At 42.2% G+C, this 21772-nt stretch overlaps 1 protein-coding gene across 17 annotated transcripts in view; it reads left to right on the forward strand.

Moving 5' to 3' along the window:
* Nucleotides 1–16464, forward strand: part of TPM1 (tropomyosin 1) — a 37356-nt gene extending 20892 nt beyond the window's left edge. For 4 of the 17 annotated variants that reach the window (XM_038746281.1, XM_038746293.1, XM_038746277.1 and 1 more), the window contains 6 exons: nt 619–736; nt 2953–3023; nt 3843–3918; nt 4469–4531; nt 4872–4941; nt 15567–16464. In XM_038746281.1, the coding sequence (XP_038602209.1) occupies nt 619–736; nt 2953–3023; nt 3843–3918; nt 4469–4531; nt 4872–4941; nt 15567–15649 (481 nt within the window). In that variant the 3' untranslated portion in view covers nt 15650–16464. The other 13 variants (XM_038746284.1, XM_038746283.1, XM_038746290.1 and 10 more) reach the window with 7 other exon arrangements.
* The last annotated feature ends 5308 nt before the right edge of the window (nt 16465–21772 follow it).

The following is a 21772-nucleotide window of genomic DNA, read 5'->3' on the forward strand; positions in this document are numbered from 1 at the left end:
GGGCCCGGGAGTCAGAAGGTCACGGAATCTAATTCCAGCTCCACCACATGTCTGCTGTGTGACCTTGGGCAAGTCACTTCACTTCTCTGGGCCTCAGTTACCTCATCTGTAAAATGAGGATTAAGAGTGTGAGTCCTATGTGGGACAGGGACTGTGTCCAACCTAATTTGTATCTATACCAGTGCTTCGAACAGCACTTGGCACAAACTAGGTGTTTTACAAGTATCATAAGTGTTATTATTACTATTAGACCAACAGCAGGGCCCAATGCTCAAATCAGTCCTGTTGACTGACTGACTGCCTTTCCATCTCTGTTCATAATAGCTTCGAGGAGAATGCTGAAACTTAACATCTGACATCACTATGGTTTTATCTCCAGATCCAAAGAACAATTTTCATGCAGAGCAAATTGACAGTCTTCCATTTGTTTCTCAGCCCACCAACATCAGGCCGTGCAGTTTGACAAATGAAAGCGCCCCTCTGCTCTGCTCTGCCTGTTGTCATATGCAGGTTATCAGAGGCACATTGACTGAGGCTATTTCTCCAGGCAGTGGAGGGGTGATGGGTGGAGCCAGATGCTAAACTTGTTTTTGTATCCCGCTTGCCTTTTCCCCTCAGAGGAATGAAGGTCATTGAAAGCAGAGCCCAAAAGGATGAAGAGAAAATGGAAATCCAGGAGATCCAGCTTAAAGAGGCCAAGCACATTGCTGAGGATGCGGACCGCAAGTATGAAGAGGTCAGTTTCCAAGGATCAATCAGAGGGATTGATTCCCTGCCAGTCAGAGCTGCCGCATATGTACTGCCTGACTGCCAGACAAGCTAGAGTTGACAAGAGGTCAGCTCTTTCCCTAGAGGAAATCTAGGAGAAATGGGACACTTAGGATATGGAAAGGGTGGGGGGACACAAAACTCCTTAGTTGGGGGCTGTGCCTGACTTTTCGGGCCTGGAACCCGCAGTAGAATTTGGTGAGACAAAATCAATCAGTGGTGTTTATTGAGCACTTACTGTGTACAGAGCTGTGTACTAAGCACTTGGGATAGTACACTACAATAGAGTTGGTAGATGTAATCCCTGGCCACAAGGATCTTACAATCTAGAGGAAGCAGCTTGTCCCCCAGGGTGTACACTTGAAGCAGGGGGGAGTCACCCCGAAGTGTTCCTTCCATTCGACCTGGTCTCATCTCCCCAACAGTTGGAGGAGTTAGAAGAAACTGTGTGAGTGGAAGGCAACCAAGTAGCAGCTGTCACCCCCAGCTATTTTAACAGTTGTACACTCTAACCATAATTGGCCTCCAGGTGTGGGAGCTGTCATTTTTAAAACCTGCATTGTTTACTGACATGGCCCTCTTGCCAAGCTGAAGGAGATTTTGCCATTTAGGGTATGAATTCTGGCTCCCAAATGTCAACCTCTTTCAAAGTACAGGGTGAAAAAAAACCCAAAATCATGTTCTAATAATTAATGGGAAGTAATAGGTTAGAGGGTTGAAGGTTCAAAGATAACACCAAATGTCTTAGTTTATGTCCATCACTGGCACGAAGCATTACACCTTTGCCATTTCATTATTGTTTACTGCAGTGGGTACTGCAAAGTTATGAAACCACCAAGAAAAACAAAGCACACTACAGTAAGGTTGAGACAGAAGCTGAGAGGAGGCTGGGCAGTGTAGCCGCAACACACCATTGTTGATGCTACCCAAATTGACACAACTATTCTGTCCCATAACAAATGAATTTTTGGGTCACATTGTACCAGAACAGGCACATGGTGTGGGATGAACATTTCTTCAGTATCCCCTCATGTTATAGCAGAACTGGATGTATTACCCTGTTCTTCTTAGTTTTTTTTAAAGGAGGAAATAGGATAACTTTCTTTTAAAAATGGATTTATGTACCTGTGTAGTTCAGCCTTGGGGGTTAACAGGCCAATAACAGTTCTTAATGTTGAAGTGCATTTTCAAGCACTAGCCATCTCTTAGTTGAAAGTGCCTGAAATGTGGCACTTACCCTCTGTCTTTGGAAATCTCTAACAATATCAAAAGGGAAAAGAACAGAAATACCCCTTCCAGAAGCTCTGGGTGCTATTGTAGACACTTATGAGTTGTCCAAAGGTATAGGTAAAACCAGAAAGAGCCTCACGTTTCAGTGTGATGATTTGCAGGCACTGCATGTCTTCCTTTCTTAGGCACACTTAGTCTGGTGTCCCGCCCACCCTACATATTTTGAATCTGGTTGCTAGAGAATTACAAGCTGCATCAGTGTCAAAGACCTGAAATCGACAGTACACCCAGTTCCTCTAAGACTCGGGGCTTGCGTTCATGGAAAAGCCACCCTCTAGTACTCACCCTGTGTCCAGCACCAAGCCCAGGGTGTACGCACAGAGCCAGTGACACCACGGTGTGTCAGATCCATAAAGGCTCATGTCCGCAGATGAACAGTCCTTAGTCCCCCAACACTGTTCTAGCCAGAGGCTTCTCTCAGAATACCATATCTTGCCCTATTATGCGCATCTAGTGGTTTTCCCTTATCTTGGTAAATCAAAGTAGACGTGCATCGCTTCTCTCCACGCTCTCCTAAGATCAGACTTATTTGCAAACTTCAGCTCCCTTTGTAGGAAGCAATGTGGTCTAGTGGATAGAGCAACCAGCCTGGGAATCAGAAGGACCTGGGTTCTAGTCCTGGCTCCACCACTTGTCTGCTGGATGACCTTAGGCACATCACTTAACTTCTCTGGATTTCATTTCCCTCATCTATAAAGTGGGGATTAAGACGGTGACCCCCATGTGGGACATGGACTTTGTCCAACCTGATTTCCCCAGTGCTTATCTACCCCAGTGCTTAGAACAGTTCCTGGCACTTAATATATCCTTAACAAATGCCATAAAAAAAGAATGTGATCCCGAGAAATCTCCAATGCAACAATGCGTGCGCGTTGCACTTGCTTTTGGCTGCAGGTGGCCCGTAAATTGGTGATCATTGAAAGTGACCTGGAGCGTGCAGAGGAGCGCGCAGAGCTCTCGGAAGGGTAAGTGGTCCTCCTGCCACGGAGTGTGATTATGTGTGTGTTTGTGTGTGTGTGAGCCACTGCAGAGCAGTGGCTAAACAGCATGACCTACTGGCAGCCCACATTTACCTGTTTGCAGCGCTGAGCTCCCTATTCGCTCCTCTGACTGGGATGAACCACTAGCGTGGAACTCGAAGGGAATGCGTGTTGGGTGTCTGCGTGTTGACTCGTCACTGCATGCTGTACTCGCACACTGATTTTGTGAATGGCCTTGTGCATTTCATGTGTCCACTAACAGCCAAGTCCGACAGCTGGAAGAACAGTTAAGAATAATGGATCAGACCTTGAAAGCATTAATGGCTGCAGAGGATAAGGTACTACTGTTAGCTGATGTGCGGTTTTTAGGTTTAACAGCAACCCCAACCAATCTTTCAGCTTCCGTCGCCTACTGGTTCATTTGGTAACGATGACTGGGCCTTCGCTACACTCTTCACTCTTTCACATCTCGCTTTAAGTGCTTCCTCTTGATACTTTTGATCCTTTGTTTCCCTCCCAAACAATCTTTGGTCCGGCTGAAAATGAGCTCAACGATCACACTTTAAAAGCCCTAGGAGCATTTCAAACCAAACCCCTCCCTGCTGCTGTTGCAAACCCGGGGGCAACATTTGAGGAGAAGTCTGGCGTTTTAATATGTGATGGTTCAGCTCCTTTAAGGCTGTTCTTTGTCTCTGGAACTCAGTTTTCATTTTTCTTCATCTCTTCTTTTTCTCTCTCTTCCATTTCCTTTGCTTGATTTGGTCTCCTGCCCCCACCCTTCCTGCCTCTGTTCCGAAATAATAGCAAATGTGCCGAGCTTGAAGAAGAGTTGAAAACTGTGACCAACAATCTGAAGTCACTGGAGGCTCAGGCTGAGAAGGTAGGCCAGAAGCATTACGTGGGGAAGAAAAATGTCAGTCAGTGATATTTACTGAGAGCTTACTCTGTGCAGAGCGCTGTACTGAGCGCTTGGGAGAATGCAATGCAATTAGAGAAAAACATTTTTCAGAGACGAGTAAGAAAAACCAGCCGGTCTTGAATTTCTTTCCAGAATCCCCACAAATGAAAACCACAATTCAGTGGGAATTTTAGTAAATGGTAACATTTTGAGTCTATTACTTTGGTGACCACCAGAAACCCGATGCTTCTCTCAGATGAATATATTATATTGGATATGTAGGTTTTATATTCAGCATTGTAACTTAAAACACTAGCCATATGGGAAAGTTATTGTCGGTTGTTTCCCCATGTAATACATTGACTAAACAAGTGAGAGCATTTCTAGAGTGTGCTATTCAATATGAGCCTCAATTTACTCGTATACACAGTATATCCATAACATCTGTCAGTGAGGGTTTTTTTTGACGTACTGGAAAACAGGCATGCATTGAACCTTGACCTGACATCTGGAATCCGCTTTCTAATTCTAGTACTCGCAGAAGGAAGACAGATATGAGGAGGAGATCAAGGTCCTCTCTGACAAACTGAAGGAGGTAAAATAAGATCATCTGTGCAAAGAAGTCCAATTTTACTAATCTAAATTGAGAAGTAGTCATGGAGATAACTTTGGCATGTATGTTTTTATTCTAAGATTATCTGGCGCTGGCAAGCCCAAATAGTGGTTGATAATCATCATTAATATTTATTGGGCTTCCCTATCCTGGTGCACAGAGCCACGTTTGTGATATCAAGTATCTCTGATACACATCATTGGGGGTCACTTTACGCTTCTTTTGTGTTGGGCTATCGTTCAGTACATGTTGGCTTTTATCGTCCCCACTGTCCCCATATTCACAGGTACAGTTTTTTACTTGAATAAATTAATCATTCTAGGCTGAGACCAGAGCTGAATTTGCTGAGAGGTCAGTAACCAAACTGGAGAAGAGTATCGATGACTTAGAAGGTAAGACTCCATTACAAATCTCTGTTTCTACTTTTAGCCTTCCTGAAGAATGCCAATATGGTAAAAAATATTTTTCCCCACTCAGACTTATCAACTTTAATGCATTTCTTAGGCAGTGTTTTCCTATTATTATTATTATTTAAAATCACATTTATTGAGTGCTTGCTGTGTGCAAAGCACTGTACTAAGCACTCAGGAGAGTAATATATACACATCCTTATCTCTGATTGTCTCAGGCTATGGTTTGCAATAGAGCGCATGCATATAGCTTCAGATAGCTTATCTAGGGCACCATAAATCTTTTATGGCTTTATTAAGAATTTTTTTCTTGGTAACAAAGAATCAGGGGCTTTGTGCTTTTGAAATTTGTTCTAACGATGCTTTACTTTCAGTTCAGTTTGAGTGTAGTCATTCCTGCTCTAACTTAGAAATTGTGTACCTAAGGAAACCTCATGCTGTGGAAAGCCACTTTAGCGATGGAAATTCTTGTGTTAGTGGGTAGCTCGTTCAAAAATCCCACCTAGACTGATATCTTTCAATGCAGACAACTATGTTTCCATTACCAAATGCTTGACACTCTGGCCATTCATTGTTGCTTTACTGTTTTAAATATTGTAAAGTTCAAAAACTCACTCTACAGTACAGTAAGCCTGAAGCAGAGAGTCTGGGAAGCGTAGCTGTAGCATGCCTCAACAGACGTCACACGCATGCACACAACCATTTCTTCTCATACAATTTCTACTTGCGGATCGTGTTACACTCAGAAAAGAGGCACATCATGGGGAGAGCATTCCCTAATCCTGTTAAAGAGTTCTGTGGCGTAATGAAAATTCAGGTTGCTGCAGAACCGACTATCAGTTAGGTTTTTCTGGGTGGATAGCTGAATTATGAAGATTAGGAGGAGCCAGCTCTAGAAAATGTTTATAGTATCGTAGTTAAAAGGAAATGAGAGGATGGAGCAGGCAGCAGAGAGATAGAGTATGAAGAAGAGACTGGCAGATGATTTTAGAGCATTCACCAAAGTAGAATATGGTATTAAAAGCAGCATTTCTCTGTGCCTCTAGGGAGTCAGAGGGTTAGTGATTTAAAGATGGGACTAGAAAAAGTAAGGTGTATAATCCAGTAAGAACCAATTAAGACAACTTAGGTCATTTTAAGTTAAAATACATCTCAGGTGCCTGTTCAATTATTTAAGCTTTCATTCTGGTAACTGGTCATTTGATTATTCAGATATTCAGCTACCTGCCTTATTTAGAAGAATTCTTACAAGACTTAGAATTCTCTTTTTACCAGTCCTTCTGGCTGCAGGATTCTGACTTCTTCAGGGTAATTCTATCATAGGCACCCAATACATTGTTTTCTTTGGTTTTCATTTGGGGTTTGACCTGCCTTGCTGACTCCATATTTATGATTTTTCCACACTGAAATTATTTTCTTCTCTCTCTTTATTCTCTTTAATTGGCATTTGTTTTATTGTTTATAAACTTCCTCTTCCATCTGCGCTGGCCACCTGCTGCATTTACTTCCTGCATTTTCCCTTTCTTGCTGCTGTTTCCGGATCCATGCCTCCCTCTACACCTTCCATCTCCTGATCATTCTCCATGCCTATGCACTCCTGCCTCTGCCTCCTTCACGGTCGCAGATGAGTTGTACGCTCAGAAACTGAAGTACAAAGCCATCAGCGAGGAGCTGGACCACGCTCTCAACGATATGACTTCAATGTAAATGTTCTCCTATTCCGCCTGCTTGCTTTGTGTGCCCTTTTTAAATTGCCAGATAAATACCACACTCCCTTACCTCTCATCCAGAAAACCCGGCCCCCTCTCTCCTTCCTCCCCACCTCTGCAGCTGGTTTGCTCTAATCCCTCGCTGCCTCGAACTGTACTTGCAATTTTCACCCTTCTTATCACTTTGGTTTACATAACTCTACAAGACCCGTTGTTAGATTTTTCAACTCCCTTAGCCATAAAGGTAAAATCCATCAGTCAATCGTATTTATTGAGTGCTTATTGTGTGCAAAGCACTGGACTAAGCGCATGGGAGAGTACAACAATTAACAGACACATTCCCTGCCCACAGTGAGCTTACTGTCTAGAGGACAGTAAAGCTGATAAGCTGCTATCTTAGGATACTTACATTATCTTAGGATATGTATGTTATGTAATACGAATATTCTAATACATGTATTTATCTTCCTCCCTATGGAATTTCTTACAGCCCCTGATCCAATTAGTCCCACGTCTTCACCCCCTCAGCAGGGCAGTGTTAGCATTTTGAACACAATCTTTTTAAAGCAGTTAAGTTGAGCTCAAAGCAGCAGATGCTTTCTTAAAGATCGGCACTGTACAACAGATCCTACATCTAAACGGAGACATCAATTAAAAGCCAGGCTGCAGAGAGGCAAAAGATGTGTCATCATCTGACATGATTTTGCATGTGATGCTACAGATTTATGGATTGACTATTCAGTAAACTAAAATTTCTAGACAGTGATCGACCTACAGCCACTTGGCCTCCCATGTTCTATTTTTTTGTGCACACCAATTGTATCGGATGTTTGGATGCTGGAGGAACTCTCCCTCTTCTTCCCTCCCCCATCAAATACGTTATTGTCTCTAGATGACAGCCTCACTGAGATTTTGATGGAAGAGGCTATTTTTGTGCATGTTTTGTTAGCGCCACCAGTGTGGATTGCATTTACCTCTTTTGGGAAAGAGAAAAGCCTCCAACGCACAGTCAGAAGTAGTTTTCATTACTAATTTATGTGGAATTCTTACAATGGCTTGCTGTGATCTAACAATATTTTATGGTCCTTAATGTTTACTTCAGCAATACCAAGGCTTATCATGGCTAATAATACCATAACATATTGCTCTATAAGCTCCTTACTTTCCTAGAAAATAAGCGTCTTGCCGTATGGTTGTATTCGTAGTCCATTTAATGCCCCCAGAATCCCCTTGCTTAAAGTTCAGCAAAACATTGGAACATTGCATATCTGAAAGTACCATAGAATTTGCAATAGGACCTACCTATTCTAGTTGATGTTTCTATGACAGTGTCAAATGATTATGTCCATTTTGATTTTGGTTTTCATTTACTCTAAAATCAGCCTGGAAAAGCCAGGGCGTAGGTCCTGTGTGAATGGAACTAAACAACTCCACGGATCTTCCGGCTTCTGTCCCTGTAGTAAAGGGCAGCGTGGTTTAGGGCATTTATGTAAATCCTGCCACAGATGTGTCAGGTGATATGACTCTAGTAACTGTGCATGCTTAGTTCTTTTGCTGCTGCAGCTGCTTCTGTATATTTTTCCATTGTGCCACTTTCCTTTTTTCCACCTTTTATCTTCATGCAGATAAATTTCTTTGCTTCACCTCTCCCAAGATACCTTCATCAAGCTGGATGTGTTCCACCTTTCTGAGCTCTGCAGTTTTTCTTGGGTTCATTGTCCTGTCCTTCGGCTGACCTTGATCCTTTTCCCCTTTTAGCAACCCCATCTCAGGGCCTGGCTCTAATTGTGCCTTCTATTGTACAGAAGCTCTTTCTCTGGATGTAAAATAAACACCCTGGTGTGTAAGCTGTATCTGTTTTGCTATTCCTTTACCTCCTATTTATTGAAATAACCATTTGAAACATTGAATAAATTTACCTATCTGCTTCTTGCTACAAGGGGTTTATTTTTGGCTGCCAGCTCTCGTTTTCCCCTTTTTTGAACATTTTGATTAACACTCAAAAATTCAAAATTCTGGGTGAGCATAACCATTACGGTGCTGGTGGGAGTGGTCCAATATGGAGCTGGAAAGCAGACAGAACTAGTTTGGAATAAAAACAGCAGTGTGGAGGTTACATTCAGCATGGTGCACGGAACTCTCCAATGGAGTTGAAGTTAAACTCACACAAATAGAGAGTTTGTGACTGGCATGCTCATAGCCTCAATTTTTCTGTAAATCTAAAGTTTAAGAATGCATGCTTGAAAGGTTTGGGTAGTCCCACCAAAGGAATTCAGTGGCCAAGGCTAGATACTGATATTTTTTTTTGTCCTAAAAATTAAAAGTTTTTTTTTTCTTTAAAAACAAAAAAAAACTATTGGAGAAATGCAGCTGGATATATTCTCACTGAGACTGCTCTTTGATTTTTCTAATATGTAGTTAATTGATTTAAAAGAAAGATTAATTTTAACAGGATGTCTGCGGTATTGATGAATCTAACACATTATGAATTTTGTCTTCAAATGGAGGTCACATTCACTGTAGCATTATTTCCAACTTTGTCATTTTTCAAAGTATTGTCACCAGATTCTCACTTTTTAGATTGAAGCTCATTAAAATAGACGGGACAAACTTGGCTTTTCTTTTTCCCACGTCATGAGCAACTGTTGAGTCACTTATCCTCAATTATCTTTTTGCCCCAACTTCCAGCTCATTAACTTTAGCAGTTTGAAAAAGAAACTTCTTATTAATTGTCGACTTTTGTCCAATTTCCCTCACCCCCTAAGTGTGACCGTTTCCCAACCTGTTTTTAGAAGGCTGTTGCCATGAACAAAACTTTTAAAAAATCTTCTGCCTTTTTCATGAATCTAAATATCCATTTCCATCCTACTTTAATTCATTAATAGCAGCATAATTTTGGAAATCTATGAGGTAGCCGACGATAAAATGTGAAACCTTATCTAGAATTGTAAGTATAAGGTGTAGTCTTATTTGTTTAGAAACACTCATGAAGATTTTTATTAAATGTAGACTCAGTAAAGCTTTTATATCTTTTCAAATTTGGGGGCCCCAAATATTAGTTTTAAAGGCAAATTGATCAAGAAAATTTAGTTTCTCAACACATAATGTTCAACCTTATGCAATGTAATAATGATTATGGTATTGATTAAGTACTGGAAAAGGTTCAAGATAATCAAAGTTGGACACAGCCCTGTCCTACATGGGGCTCACAGTCTTAGGTAAGGGAGAACTGCTATTTTCTCCCCATTTTACAGATGATGAAATTGAAGCACAGAGAATTCAAGTGTCTTTCCCGAGGTCACACAGCAGGAAAGAAACAGGGTTGGGATTAGAACCCAGGTCCTCTGATTCCCAGGCCCATGCTCTTTCCACAAGGCCACATTGTTGTTAACTCAGGACAGCGTTGTACCAAGTCCATTCTTCTTTCTCTAACAGTGGCAATTGGATGCTTGGGGGAATGGTACGATAGTTCATCCCTTCCAGTGGGACCACCTAATATCCCTAACTTTCCTCCCCTGCATCCCCATTTAGACCTCTAGCAACACATTTTGGGCCTCTTGTCAGTAAACAGTACACTTTCCTAGCAAACGCTATGTGCATGATCCCCTGAATGCTGTCTCCAGTAGTCAAGGCCGGCTCTTGGGTGCATCTATTTTTAGGAAGCTGATCCCCAGACTCACTAGCGTTCTCTAATATTCAGTGTCCAGGAGGGGAGGCAAGGCTAAAGGGTTGAGTGGCCAGTGTCGGGGGCAGCCCAAGAATGAGTGGAGCCCAAAATAGCATGTTGCGTTATTTCCCTGGCTTGGCATTGGCTCCCTGGAGGGGAGGTCAAGTGGCAGCCTCTCCTTGTATCCATGCCTGGAGGAACAATCTAACCAGCTAATTGAGTATCTCTGCTACAGTGAGCAGAGGGTAGCTCTTGTTGGGTGCCAAGCCCCCAAATTGCCGTAAATAACCCATAAGGGGTTAGGATTTCTAACCCCTCCACCATACCCACCCCCATCTGCCATTACTTCCTGGGGACCAAAATTCCAGGTTGAGGGGTGAAGACAGAGTTTGAGGCAGCAGAAAGTAGAACAGTTCCCGAAGACTCTTGCTGTCCAGTTTGCCCAAAGCACCTAAAAACTGTAGGTTTCCAAGGGTCCCTCTGGACAAGAACTGGCATTTCAGACTTTTCTGGGAGGCCATGGGCAGATGACCAGATCGGACCTTTCCTTCCTGCAGTAATTGTTCACAGAGGGTGTCCAGAGAGAGGGCCATGTGGATTCTTCTCCCTGGGAGGAGCTGCTGAATCCACTCTGAGCCTGGACTGAGCTCACGTCTCCTGGTGGATTTTTATTACGGTATTTACTGAGATCACCCAGCACTGGGATATATACAAGATGATCAGACTCTGTCCCACATGAGGCTTATAATCACAGAGAGGTTAAGCCACTTACCCACAGTCACACATGAGGCCAGCAACAGGTTAAGAATTTGAACCTGTTTATACTGCCGCTCTGTATCCATGCTCCTCATGGACTCCTAGACACTGAAAACGAATTCTGACCCTCTTTTGTTACCTCTCCTGCCCCATGGGGTCACGAGCTACAGAGATCAACAACACTGCAAAGACCACTGACACCCACAGCCAGGCTACAGAGTCAGTCAGTCATATTTATTGAGTGCTTAAGGTGTGCAGAGCACTGTACTAAGTGCTTGGGAGAGTACAGTATGACAGAAGCATTCCCTGCCCACAATGACCTTACAGTCTAGAGGGACTCAGGCTCACACAAACAAGTTTTGTTTTTTCACTTGAAAAGGGAGAGCCTAATTTTCGTGACTAAAAATTTCCTGAAAACCTACACACTAAATTCGGAGATCTCTAACTGCAGATAAGGGAAAAAACTAAATTCCGGAATTGAGTGGCATTCAGAGTTCATGTGCGAAAAGCCGGGCCAATTCTCAGGCACGGAAACTCCTCTCAGGGGCCGACCTTTGAACCTCTGGCAGCATTACCTTAGCCTGACTCTTGTTGCCAAGGTCCTGTTCCTTCTTTATGATGATGATGGTATTTGTTAAGCGCTTACTATGTGCCAAGTACTGTTCCAAGCGCTGGGAGGAAATACAAGGTAATCAGGTTGTTCCACGTGGGGCTCACAGTTTTAATCCCCATTTTACAAATGAGGTCACTGAGGCACAGAGAAGTGAAGTGACTTGCCCAAAGTCACACAGCTAAGTGGCGGAGCCCAGATTAGAACCCATGACCTCTGACTCCCAATCCCGGGCTCTTTCCACTGAGCCACGCAGCCTTAACTCCCATCCAAATACAGGAGTTCTTAGGAGGGGAGAATGCAAGGTATTTCAGAAAGGGAGTGACCAGACGGGAGTGTTCCAGGAATTTGAACTTGTTTATTTTTCAGGTGTGTAAAGAAAAGCCCATTCACAGGTCAGAATGTCGGGAAGAATTTAGAGAGTTTACTGAATCTTACTATTGCAGCCGTTCTGTGAGACTTTGCAGATCCCTGTGATCTTGAGCCCACTGTTGGGTAGGGACTGTCTCTATATGTTGCCAGCTTGTACTTCCCAAGTGCTTAGTACAGTGCTCTGCACACAGTAAGCGCTCAATAAATACGATTGATTGATTGATCTTCAGTGTTAGAATCCCCAGAGTCCCCCAAATCCCTCTTTAATTATAACAATAATAATAATTATGGTATATAAGTGCCTTTTATGTGCCACACATTGTGCTAAGCACAGGGGTAGATTCCAGATAGGTTGGACTCAGTCGTTGTCCAACATGGGACTCACAGTCTGTGTAATAATAATGATGGCATTTATTAAGCGCTTACTATGTGCAAAGCACTGTGCTAAGCACTGGGGAGGTTATAAGGTGATCAGGTTGTCCCACGTGGGGCTCACAGTCAATCCCCATTTTACGGATGAGGTAACTGAGGCACAGAGAAGTTAAGTGACTTGCCTGAAGTCACACAGCTGACAAGTGGCGGAGCCGGGATTTGAACCCATGACCTCTGACTCCAAAGCCCGTGCTCTTTCCACTGAGCCACGCTGCTTGTGTAAGAGGGAGAACCGGCATTGAATCCTCATTTTACAAATGACAGAACTGAGGCAACGGAGAAGTTAAGTAACTTGCCCAGGGTCACCCAGCAGACAAATGGGCAGTGCTGCAATTAGAAACCTAGCTCTATGGCCTGCTCCACTAGGCAACTCTGCTTCCCCAGTTCGAGCCACCGGATTACCAGCAATGTTTTACTTATATTCACTGAGCATTAAAATTGGCTTCTAACTAAACTTGTCTTTCGAGGGATGGAGAATAACTGATGTAGTTGTTTCCAATCAAACCCCGCTAGTAGACTGTCTTATGAGCTTTGGGGCCAGACTTTGTCACGCACAGCCGTAATTAGCTGGTAGGTGAACCAACCTTCAGCTTCTAAGCCGCTTCTTCATCTTAGAGAAGCAGCATGGTGTAGTGGATAGAGCCTGGGCCTGGGTTAGAAGGTCATGGGTTCTAATCCTGACTCTGCCACTTGTCTGCTCTGTGACTTTGGGCAATTCACTTCCCTTCTGTGTGCCTCAGTTACCTCATCTGTAAAATGGGGATTGAGACTTTGAGCCCCATGGGGGACAGGGACTCTGTCTAACCCGATTTGCTTGTATCCACTCTGGCGTTTAGTACAGTGCCTGGCACATAGTAAGCCGTTTAACAAAGGCCACAGTTATTACTAGTATTAATTGGTATTAAGAAAGATAAAGCCGGGGGGGGCCGTCTTCTCTCAGATTTCCATGTGACAGCCCAAGCCGAATAAGAATTCTTTTCCTCCACTCCAACCCACCCCCTTACCCATCTGCTCTTCTTGGACTGGAGGTGGTCCCAGTGAGCAGGGAAGAGAGGTTGAGAGAGTAGATGGGCATAGAGGAGTGACAGGAAACCCAAGTGGCCTGACTAGAATACCTCCACCCCCCTGAAACTGTTTAAAGAGGAGAAAGCAGAGACCTGGGCGAGCCAAGGAATGTCCAGAGAATCTGCACATTACTTTGTCTGGTCTTGTACAGTCGGTTTGCTAAGACACTGTAACGGATTTTCATTTTTCCGGCCTGTTCACCCCAACCTCACCCCCCACCCCCCAAAAAAGTGTCCTGGCCCTCTGCCCATTTCCACCTTGGCATCCCCACTGTTTTTAAGGATTTTTGTAGGGCTTTTAGTCATCAGCCACAGAACGAGTGCTGTTGGGGTACTAGCTACAGAAGTTTCTGCAGAATGATTGCTTTTTCTATATAAACACCTGCTGAACTGTTTCTCTGGCTAATCTCTGTTCCTTCTGCCTCTCTCTTTCCTCTAAACGGCTTGCTGACCTTGCAGACCAGCTCTACCAACAACTTGAGCAAAACCGCCGTCTAACTAACGAACTAAAGCTGGCCCTGAATGAGGATTAAGCTTTAGCGGGAATGAACAGCATAGTCTTTCTAGCGTATCTATACAATCCACGAAGGTTGAATTGTAAAAACGGAGTCCCGTGTGTTAATCATAAGAAACCTATTTAGTCTATTTTCTGATTAATTCTTGATAAGGCGCCTTCATTAGAGGTTGAGTTGGCCAGTTCTGGAGCAACAAAAGTGAGAGAGATGGGGGTAAAAGGCAGGTCTTATCTGTCCTTTCTGGTGTATCTCGGAGTGTTAAAGACCTCTCACTACAATCTTAAATGCAGAGTCTTGCTAACAATAATCCAAATTGAACTGAGGACACCTTTTCATTGTAGTCAGTCCTCTAGTTTAAGGGATGTCATAACTGGGATCTGAAATTTATAGGAGTAATTGCAGGAGGAGAGCCAGGTTGTCGGCTCCCAAACGCCGATGCCAAAAGTACAGGGATTTTCCCGTTGGTTCATATCTGGGATCTGGTGCCCTGTTAGAGTTCCGATACAACGGGCCCAGGTTAGGATGAAGCAGCCCTGGAAATGGGAGCCCAGGTGTGAATCCGTAGTTGATTGACAATAACGTTTGCTTCAGCGTTACAGTGTCGTTGGAATCGGGTAGTGTCAGACCAAGAATGCCAGGCTTACGTAATGCGCTTCCTCTGAGTATTAAGTGAATGTCATATAAGGCTGCATGCAACATAAAACTCTTTCACTGGGGATAAACTGCTTGAGATTTAACTGCAGAGATGGTTTATTTAAAATGTCATGTGAATTTCATTCTCGTTTTCTGCAAGATTGAGTTTTAAGTTATAATGCCAGTTGCAAAATGCTAACAGACGAGTACCTCATTATTAACATAGTCTCCATTTTATTTGGGGTGATGGATTGGCAGTGGTTTTGGTTTGTAGATTTTCCGATTCCCACGGCATTTGATTACTGACCCTTAACTAAATCGACCTATACGTATTCAGTACAGTCTTGCAAATGGAGGTGCAACATATAGCACTTGCTTTGCCCGAAGTTTCTTTTTATTGACGTTCATTCATTCATTCAATCAATCGTATTTATTGAGCGCTTACTGTGTGCGGAGCACTGTACCAAGCGCTTGGAAAGTACAATTCGGCAACAGAGACAATCCCTACCCAACGTTGCTATGCCCTTTCTTAAGGCCATGTCAGATCTGGAAAGTGATCGTGTCAATGAATTGGTATTTATTGAGCACTTACTGTGTGCAGAGCACTGTACTAAGCATGCACTTGGGAGAGTACAACAGAGTTGGTAGACACATTCTCTGCCCACAGCAAGTTTATAATCTAGAGGGGGAGACAGAAAATATAACTAAATAAATGTCTTGGGTTGCATGAGTGATGCTAATCATGTAAATGTTTCTTGTGTTTGAGTGGTGTTGCATGCTGTAGAATAGAGACAAAAGTTATGTCTAAAGAACTACTACTCATGTCTTAATTTTCTAATCCCGTAACAGAGAAAGTGGCACATGCCAAAGAAGAAAACCTTAGTATGCATCAGATGCTGGATCAGACTTTACTGGAGTTAAACAACATGTGAAACCCTCCTTAGCTGCGATCACTTGTTTTTTTAACACCTCCTTGCCATGAAGCCCCTTCGATCTTGTTTTTTATTTAGTTTCACCACTGTCACAGGAAACATTGGCAATATTCCGAACAGGGGTTAGGGAGCCACCAAAAACCGGCAAAAGCCATACACGGGTTAGGGCGGTGATGGTTTAAATGTGCCATTTCCCTGTGTAATGTTGCCTACACTTTGTAGAGAGTTTAGCAATGCAGAAGGCTTAGTCAGTCCAGAAAACTTCGCTGAAGCAGAAGGATTTCCACTTTAAGTGCCAACTCTATATTGAACGAGAAGATTAACGTTGGAAACACAATCAGGTGTGGACTGGTGCTACTCTGAACAAAAGGTACTGATGTTGTCTTTTGTTTGCTACTGTACAACTTCAAACTTTTTCCAGCACAGTAATTTATTTTATCTGAGTTTTATTGTGAAATTTGGACTTTCTGTGCCCTAATTCAAGGGAAACAAAGGACTTGTACTCAACACGGCTATTTTATGACTTCAGTCATTTTCTAACAGCACACCTGCAGCTCATTACAAATTGTAGGACAGCATTTCAAGATGAGTATCCACTTGATTCAGTTTTTCATGTTAAAATGAAAGATTCAATCCATTTAAGGCACTACATAAATAGGGTAAAATTGAAAATGTTTGTTTTGGGGAGAACAAAACAATTGGTATTTGCCTCACTTTATTTTACACACTCTTGCGCAGTTTTAAAAAAATATATAACTATGTAAACATTGTATAATGATATGGAATAAAACGCACATTTTAGGACCTTTTCTAAATTTGGCCTCCCTGTCATTTGTTTGTCTTGTGAATTTATTTGGTGTGGGTGACCTTGTATTCACATTTTGTATTGTTTCTCTCACTTAAAACACTATTCCACAGTTTAAGAGCAAAAGCGGGTTCCATTTTCTTCTTTTCTAGGGGCGATAGCTCTGCAAACATGAAGTTGTTACTGCAGCAAGAAAATTCCTTGAAAGTTAAAATAAATAGATGGTGTTCTATAACACAGTCCTGAGGAACTTTGAAGAATGGGAAAATCATAGTAGCCACTGATTCAGTGGTTCCAAGACACCACCATGACTGGCATTCATTCAGTTGTATTTATTGAGCGCCTTACTGTGTGCAGAGCATTGTACCAAGCGCTTGGAAAGTAAAATTCAGCAACAGAGGCAATCCCTACCTGACAACAGGCTCAGTCTACAATGCAACAGTGCTCTGCACACAGTAAGCGCTCAATAAATATGATTGATTGATTGATTGATAAACGGACACATTTGCTGCCCACACAAGTTTAAAGTCTAGAGGACGAGCACGTACAATGGAGTAGGTAGACATGATCCCTGTCGTAAAGGAAGCTGTGAAGCAGCATGGACTAGAGGAAAGAACGGGGGCCTGGGACTCAGAGAACCACAGTTCTAATCCCGGCTCCACCACTTACTTGCTGTATGACCTTGGCCAAGTCACTTAACTGCTCTGTGCCTCCGTTCCCTCATCTGTAAAATGGGCATTAAGCCTGTGAGCTTCACGTGGGACATGGACTGTGTCCAACCTGTTAGCTTGTACAGTGCCTAGCACATACTAAGTGCTTAAATAAGCACTTAATAAATTTGAAAAGGGGTTTACAGACTAGAAAACAGCTTTCGGAAACTAAAAAGTACTGTATAGTGTTGGCCAGGAAACACATGTCTTGGCTGGTGCTGTGCAAATGCTTCAACCAAGCAAAAGTACTTATTGATCACTTAGTGCAGAGAACTGTACTAAGCACTTGGGAGAGTGCAGTACATCAATTTTATTTATTGAACACTAACTGTGTGCAGAGCACTGTACTCAGAGTTGGTAGACAGAGTTTAAAGTAGACATGTTCCTGGCTCACAAGAAGTTGCATTCTAGGTGGGGAGACATTAAAATAAATGACAAAAATGCCCACAAGGACCATTCCTTCTTATGCAAAATCTACTTGCACTGACTTCTGGCCATTATTACGTTATAGCAGACTCGTGTTTGAGGAAGACTGATCCTTAATTCTTCCATTGCATTTATATCCAAGATGTATAACGAAAGCATATGTCATTGGAGAACTGGGGGTAATACTTGCTCTTCTGTAGGGGTGACTATGTAAGCTGTATATAGTTGTGTATGTGTGTAAGTAAATCAGTGGTATTTACAGAGTATTTACTATGTGTAGAACACTGAACTGAGTGCTTTGGAGAGTACAATACAACTTAGTTGGTAGACATGTTCCCTGCCCACAACAGGCTTACAGTCTGGAGGGAGGATATGTAAATATACAAATGACATGAGCATAAAAAATACTTTTTTCATACTCATACCAAATCTATTATTTTCCATGACTGGGCAAATTTACAGAATTCATAACATGATTGGTCCTTGAAAACAGCATTATAATAATGATGATGATAAGCACTTACTGTGTGCCAGGCACTGTACTAAGTGGTGGAGTGGATACAAGCAAATTGAGTTGGACAGAGTCCCTGAGGGGCTCACAGTCTCAATCCCCATTTTACAGATGAGGTAACTGAGGCCCAGAGAAGTGAAGTGCTTGCCCAAGGTCGTTATAAATCAGAACTAATTTTTCCATAAGAATAAATCTCTAGAAAGTGGGGGTTGGTCCTTGGACCACAGTCAGATAAATCATTTCTTACCAAAATTATCTTGCATTATATACTCAGGCAATTATGCATAAGATAGGTGCATTGATGATTTTTCATGAGATCAGAGAGGTTCCACAATAGGGCAGCAGATTTTTACTTCATCAGAAGTAAAATAGACTTACTGATTCCTACTCTAGCCTCTCTCACTCTGCCTTGTCCGCCCTCTTTAAACTTTTCAACTTTTCTGACCCAGGTGCGTCTTTGAAAATTGTTTCTCCAGTTCTCTGCCACTCTCATGGGCCTCCCCACTGCCTACCAACACACTCACTGCCTGTGTCTCAGACATTGTGTTGCAGTTGTAAAGTTGAAATCGGTGTCTTGTGTGGTCTTTGAGGTCAGGGGTTGTTTCTACTTTGTTGTATTCTCCCAAGCCCTTAGAACAGTGCTTTCTGCCCACAGTAAGCAATCAAGTATCATTGATTTTAAAGCTGAAACAAGGTGTAAATTTCAGAAATGTTGCAATTGCCTTACGTCTAAAGTCGAGGTATATTCTTGAGTCTCTTTTAAAGTTCTGCCTTCTCCTCAGATGTGAATTTCCAAGTATAATCTATATCCTCTTCCTCCATCAGTTTTGTGTTTTTGGTTTTTTTAATTCTGATCACCTTTGTCTCTTCTCTGATTTTTCTGTCAGAACCTGGAAGCATCACAAATCAATGGTATTTACTGAGCGCTTACTATGTGCAGAGCACTATACTAAGTGCTTGGGACAGTTGCAACACAACAGAATTAGACACATTCCCTGCCCACAATGAACTTACAGTTGAGAGAGGAAGACTGGCATTAATATGAATAAATAAATAACATGATCTGCCCTCTGATTTTGGTGCCTCAATATATTTCTTCTACAAATCCTTTCTAAATGAAATTAATCAAATTGGAAAGGAAAAATAGATACCTGAAACATCAGTTTGAAAGGGGAAAATGAAAGGCATAGCTTAAGGAGTCTGCTAATATATTTGAAATACTAAAATAAAGTATTGAAATGTGAGCTTATTTTGCTTTGAAATTCAAGTATAAAATGTGTACAATAGCCACATATTCAAAATATTAAATATCTAACTTATTTGAAGTTTTTCCTTTTATACTTCACTCTATTGCTTGCTTCTGAATACATACTTTTACAACTGTGAGGGCTGTGTGCTGTCTGGTGAAAAATTACTTCTTTAAGCCTTTAGTCAATATTTATTGAACATCTGCTGTGCATAGAGAACTATAATAAGTCTTGGAAGGTAGGAAACACTATCTTGGCCTTCAAGGAATTTACAGTGTAATGGGGCAACAGATACAAATTGGCTTAGAGTCACAAGTACTGATTAGCTTTCAGGAAAATGTACTCTTCAGAACTTCTCAACTAAATGAGGCAGATTTTTGAAATGTTAGAAGCACAATATAGAATTCTTGGCATTCAGAACTGGAGACTTGGGATAGAAATTCAAAGTGCCAGGCAATTTGAGAAGTGTTCCTTCCCTTATTTATACTGTCTGACATTAAGGAATTTTCCGTTACATGTCTAAAGCAGATGTCATAAATTCTATGTCAAGAAAAGGAATATAAAGTCTGTTGAATACCTGCTAATTTGAGTATGATTTATGCCCAAAACTGACACAAGGGCACCATTCCTAAAGGATTAAACTACTTTCAGCATCTGGGAGATTCCTAATTTCTATCTGTAACACAATTATGAAGAAGAGCAAATGAAAATGAATGACACTCTTGAATTTACCACTGTATATATCTTAGATTTGGCCTACTTTTTTCCATAGAGCTTTTGGAAAAGTTCATTCAGTTCCTGAGTCTCTTCCAAACCAGTTCTCCAATGTTGTCTCTCTCTTCTCCAACTATCTCCCCTTCAAAAAAAATATATTTCATGGTAACACGCCAGAACCCAGCAACTCTCAGGTAAGAAGTCAAAGGTGGACACACCATGCACATGAAGTGTTCTAGATGCCTCCCCTCCATCAGCCCCTACCCTAGTCTGGGTAGAATGAGAAATCATAAGCAACGAGGCCTTCTCAACTTTGAGAATTTGGGGGAAGTCATGGTTGTAGCTGCTGCTGCTTGTGGAGCTTTTGTGACTGATGGACTCTGATCTTTGAAGGGCCTGAACTGTTTCGTTAGCCACCAGTCCCAATTGTTTTTCTTCTATCTTTATCCTCGTGTTTTATATTGATTTTGTGTTTGCTTCATCTTTTCCTAGTGTCTGTAGTCAATCGCTGAGAAGTAGCATGACCTAGTGGATAGAGCAAAGGCCTGAGAGTCAGAAGGCCTAGGGTCCTAATTCTGGCTCCAACACATGTCTGCTTTGTGGCCTTGGGCAAATGCCCTTAATGTCTCTGTGCCTCAGTTGCCTCAACTGTAAAATGGGGATTAAGACCGTAAGCCCCATGTGGTACATGGACTGTGTCCAGACTGATTAGCTTAGAACAGTACCTGGCCCATAATAAGCACTTAAAAAAATACTATAAAAATTCCTCTTTCCCCTCTTTTTTCTTTGGGAATCCCTTGGAAGTCAGTGCCGGTATCTAATTCTCACCAGTGTATTACTTCCCAGTGTTCATTGTAGTGCTTTGCACACAAGAAGGTTCTTAATGGATAGATACTATTACTACTACTACTGAGAGAAATTACAAAAGAGGAATTAGAGCTTATACGCGTCATTAGAAATGTTGCCTTTCTTTCCCCACCAGCTCTTTTCCCTCCAATATATTCCCTGTCCTCCTTTCCTTCTGGGTACTTCTCCATGCCCAAGTTCTTCAATTCCCAGGCTCGTGATCTTTCCACTAGGCCATGCTGCTTCCCAGCATGTTCCCTCCGAGTACATGGGAAAGTTCTCCTCCTGGTTCCTATCTGTAATATTCCTACTTATTTGTCCTAATGTAATGCTCCTGCATTAGTTTCAGGACAGTGACCTTAGTTTCAGTGACCTTGGGGAAGTCACTTCACTTCTCTGTGCCTGTTACCTCATTTGTAAAATGGGGATAAGTGTATGAGCCCCATGTGGGACAGGGGCTATATCCAACCTGATTAACTTTACCCCAGCACTTAGTGTTTGTTACATAATAAGTGCTTAGCAAGTACCATATTATTATTCATTAATTCAGTCGTATTTATTGAGCGCTTACTGTGTGTCGAGCACTGTACTAAGCACTTGGAAAGTACAATTCAGTAATTGAAAGACAATCCCTGCCCGCATCGGGCTTACAGTCTAGAATTAGTAGTAGTATTAAGCTTTACAATTCCCATAAACTCCCTACCTAATTTCATATCAGCCATGCTTTGGGAAATCCAGCAGTGGCCCTTAATATTATTTTGTTGCTTTTCCTCAAAGGAAAAACTTTTCCTTTGTCCTTAAGCTAATTGAACTTCACAGGCAGGCACCCAGTGCCCTATGCTGTGGCCAAGTCTCTTTGCAGAT

The sequence above is a fragment of the Tachyglossus aculeatus genome, chromosome 5, assembly GCF_015852505.1.
Source record: "Tachyglossus aculeatus isolate mTacAcu1 chromosome 5, mTacAcu1.pri, whole genome shotgun sequence".
NCBI lineage: Eukaryota > Metazoa > Chordata > Mammalia > Monotremata > Tachyglossidae > Tachyglossus > Tachyglossus aculeatus.